Source organism: Gossypium raimondii, chromosome 1, assembly GCF_025698545.1.
Source record: "Gossypium raimondii isolate GPD5lz chromosome 1, ASM2569854v1, whole genome shotgun sequence".
NCBI lineage: Eukaryota > Viridiplantae > Streptophyta > Magnoliopsida > Malvales > Malvaceae > Gossypium > Gossypium raimondii.
In genome coordinates, this window is record NC_068565.1 from 23,902,846 (window position 1) to 23,906,536 (window position 3,691).

The 3,691-nt window shown below is 27.8% G+C and overlaps 1 protein-coding gene across 2 annotated transcripts; it reads right to left on the reverse strand.

The window, feature by feature from the left end:
- Nucleotides 1–242: 242 nt before the first annotated feature.
- On the reverse strand, nucleotides 243–3,366 carry LOC105787258 (codeine O-demethylase). Of its 2 annotated transcripts, none has more exons than XM_052633004.1 (4): nucleotides 3,088–3,366; nucleotides 2,468–2,709; nucleotides 2,011–2,335; nucleotides 243–615 (listed from the first exon to the last, which is right to left on the reverse strand). In XM_052633004.1, the coding sequence occupies exons 1-4, from the start codon at nucleotides 3,334–3,336 to the stop codon at nucleotides 532–534; spliced, it is 900 nt and encodes a 299-aa protein (XP_052488964.1). In that variant the 5' UTR covers nucleotides 3,337–3,366; the 3' UTR covers nucleotides 243–531. The 2 variants fall into 2 exon arrangements, with proteins under 2 accessions (XP_052488964.1, XP_012469115.1); XM_012613661.2 differs by having other exon boundaries at nucleotides 243–776; nucleotides 3,088–3,365.
- Nucleotides 3,367–3,691: the final 325 nt, after the last annotated feature.

A 3,691-nucleotide genomic window follows, 5' to 3' on the forward strand; every position in this document is an offset into this window, starting at 1 on the left:
TTGTAAATAAATACTTTAAATAAAGTGGCATGTGTAAAAATAAACTATAACGTGAACATAAATATTATAATCTTATATTGCTGGTGTGTGTATATATATATATATAATATGATTAAGATATCTGAAAATCATCGAGGTTAATTACCCACTAATCAGCACTCTCAGTTTTCTAACTATAGCTGAAAAATGTCATAAAACTTTAAATCGAAGCTCACTCATCGTATGTTATATGCTATACACAATTATACACAAACACCCATATTCTTTACTCATTTTATTATAAAATATATTATACAATCAAATACATAAAGATACTCATACTTTTGACACATATTATTTATAATGATACACACAGAAATACCATATTTTCTTGAGGAAGCCCTAAAGATAGAAGCAGCTTGGCTCGCATCACATAAATAACATCAAAGATGCATTTATTTTCACACCATACATAACTTGTTCATTATACATATTAACATAGTTTTAGAGTTTTTAACTCAAATCAATCAAGCAGGGTTGTCGTTTCCTTCATCATTGATCCTCATATGTTGCAGATATGCTTTGCCATTGAGCTTGTGAGAGAAGAAATCTTGAACGTATTGCTCCATTCCAACCCTTTTAAACAATGGAGGATTGTTTGGATTGATCAAGTTAGGCGAAGGTCCAACATCGGCTTCTAATTTAGGGTTGATGAAAAAGGCTACTGACATCCTTTCTTTCTTTGAATTCGGTACCACCTTATGCTCAATGCTACGGTAAACCCCATTGCTATAGATCTCCATTACTTCAACAATTAAATCATTTTTACATGGTAGACCAATGGGGTAGGCAGGTGTCCCTACTACTTATATATTTTAAGAATTTTGTTTATGTATTGAATGTTTAATTTAAAAAATTAAAAATTATGTTTGGCGTAAATTTTTTACAACTTTATATTTCATCACTCAAAAATTTTAGTTAAATTTTATCATAATTTTTTCCTGTAGAAAAATCCATCTAACCCATTCCTCGTACACTTTTCAAAAAATAAAAAAATCCGATTTTATTTAAATTCTATACGTTAATTTGAATTTTTCCATCTCTAATTAACACTAATACAATATTACATATATATAATATTAAAAAATGTTAAATATGTTAAACTATTACAATAATATAAATCCAACATTACTTGTTTTACTTTTACTAAATATATATAATATTATATGAATTTTTAATATTAAACAATTTTATGTATATTTTAATTATTTTAATTAAAATACAAATTTTAGGCATTGAAGTTACCATGCTTATATAATTTTATATATATACAAGCAACCATCACAATTATAATATTTGTAAATTGAAAACATATATTACACTATAAATTTTACATATTATTTTTAATTTAATTTAATATTATATATATATGACATACTACAAAGATTGGACTAGAGAAAATTCAAATAACAAAAGGAATTTTCTTAGTTAAACTTCTAGTTTAGCCTATTTAAACTTTGATGTTTTTTAGTATTAAATTTTTATACAATTAAAATTAGAAAAAAGTAATCCAAGTTTATTTAAATTTGAAAAAATTAAATGGATTGAGTAATAATCTAATATATATAGAAGGATGATACTTAATGCATTTGGAATGAATGATTGTTATACATAGTGCATGACAATAATATAATCTCGTCATTAAATAAAACAAAAAAAATACTTGTAAATAAATATTAAATTTTTATGTAAACATAATTAAAATTAACTATAATTTATTTCCTCTGCTTTGCTTTTGTTTTGCTTATGTTTTCTTATATTTTGCACAAGACTGGTAATATTATATCATATATATAGAGAGAAAATATAATTAGCTACTATAATATGTCTAACTTTGTTAGCTTTTATAATAAATCCCTCAACAATATTCTTGGTTCCTTAAAAAAAAATTTCTTGGCTTCATTCTTGTATATATATAAAATATATAATAGTATAAAACAAAAGAGAGATGAGTTAAAAGAAATATTTAACCTCTAGAATGTCTCCAACATTGACGACGAGAGCATTTGGGAGGATGCTAACGGGGAACCAAACACCATCTTTGCGGATGTGAAGGCCGTCGACACCGTTAAGTTGGAAGAGAATGGTGAGAAAAGTGGAATCAGAGTGAGGAGTAAAGCCCATCACCAACTCCGATTGCGGACACGGAGGATAGTATGTCATTCTAATTGATTGCATCCCATCCTCAAAATATTCTATCATCTCTTTTTCATTAATTTTCAATGCTTTCGCTATTAAACTCAAAAGCTTCGTCCCAAGTTCTTGTAGTTCCAATATGTAAGATTCCATGGTATTTCTTCATGCAACAAAAAAAAATCATCATTAAGAAACGGGAAGTTGATAGTATTGGTTACTTCGTAACTAGTGTCCACTTATATTAACATCAAACTTAAAATCAAATTAAAAGAGAATAAAAAGTTGTGAGAACCTCAAGGATGAAGGGAGCTTTGGGAAGAGATGAGGCTTTCGTCGAAGAATGGGGTTGGTCATCATATAAAGCTTATCGCACCAGTCAAATTTTCCGCCACCTCTCTCCTGTGTTCCGTAACCTTCAAATTCACCTTCCCTTATCTTATACTTCATTTTCTCTTCTAGTGGGAGCTTATAAAATCCTTCAACTTCATGTTTCAATCTCTCTAGTATTGAGCTCTTAATTCCATGGTTCACCAACTGCAAGTGCAAATTAATTCCAGTCAAAACCGTCAAGGTTTTCTTTTCTTTCCTTTTCTTTTTTTTCTCCTCAATTTAAAGTCAACTTTTTCTCTCTTTTTTTCTAATAAAATGAATATATATACATATACACAATTAGTGACATATAAGTTTTTTATTAATAAAATGACATATAAGTCCAAAACTTGAAACATTGTCAACAAAACAAAACTTCAAAATTGTAATATGAAGCAAATTATGATTCCATGCACATCATATGAAAGTTTATAAGCAAAACCTTTCTCTCTCTCCTTCATCTGAAGTTCCAAAGAAATGCCATATATAATTTGCATATCTAAAGCCAACAAGAAAGGGTGAATTGAGAGAAGAATATTAAACCTGAAAGAAACCCCATTCTTTGCAAGTGGAGTGCAACTTTTCGAGTTGAAGATCAAAATCCTCCCCAAAAATTAATTGATTCATGTCAATGATAGGAAGCATTTGGAAGGGAGTGGCAGCGCCAGGGGAAGGATGTTGCTGGTCTAAACGAACATAGTGTTGAGGGATTGTTATTATCGACTCTTTGACAAGCTCTTGAACTGAAAAAGTGCTGTTAAATTTATCTTCTATGCTTGATATTGCTTCCATGTTTGCTAAATTTGATCAATGTGCTTATAATACCAACTCACCATGAGAGTATTTATAGGGAAAATATTTGGCCTAGGATGTTTTTTAGAAAAAATAGAATACTTGTTCTTGAAAAAAAAAAGAGATACAATTACAAACAAATTAATTAATTGGAGAATATTTGATACTTTATTATCATTGGTGTAAAACAAAACAATATTGAAAGGTTTTAAAAAATATAAATAATTTTATTTTAAAGAATAAATATTAATTATAAATTTTAAAATAAATAAATACAAATACATGGAATTAAAAGTTTAAAACTCAAATCTAAAATCCTAAAATTAAACCTGAAATTTAAAACTCTAAACCTAAA

Coding starts and splice junctions, on each gene's coding strand:
- LOC105787258 (XM_012613661.2), bottom strand. CDS start 3,336: ATGGAAGCAATATCAAGCATAGAAGATAAATTTAACAGCACTTTTTCA. Junction 2,336..2,467: donor AAGCTCCCTTCATCCTTGAG/GTTCTCACAACT, acceptor TGTTGCATGAAG/AAATACCATGGAATCTTACA. Junction 777..2,010: donor ATGTTGGAGACATTCTAGAG/GTTAAATATTTC, acceptor GAAGTAATGGAG/ATCTATAGCAATGGGGTTTA.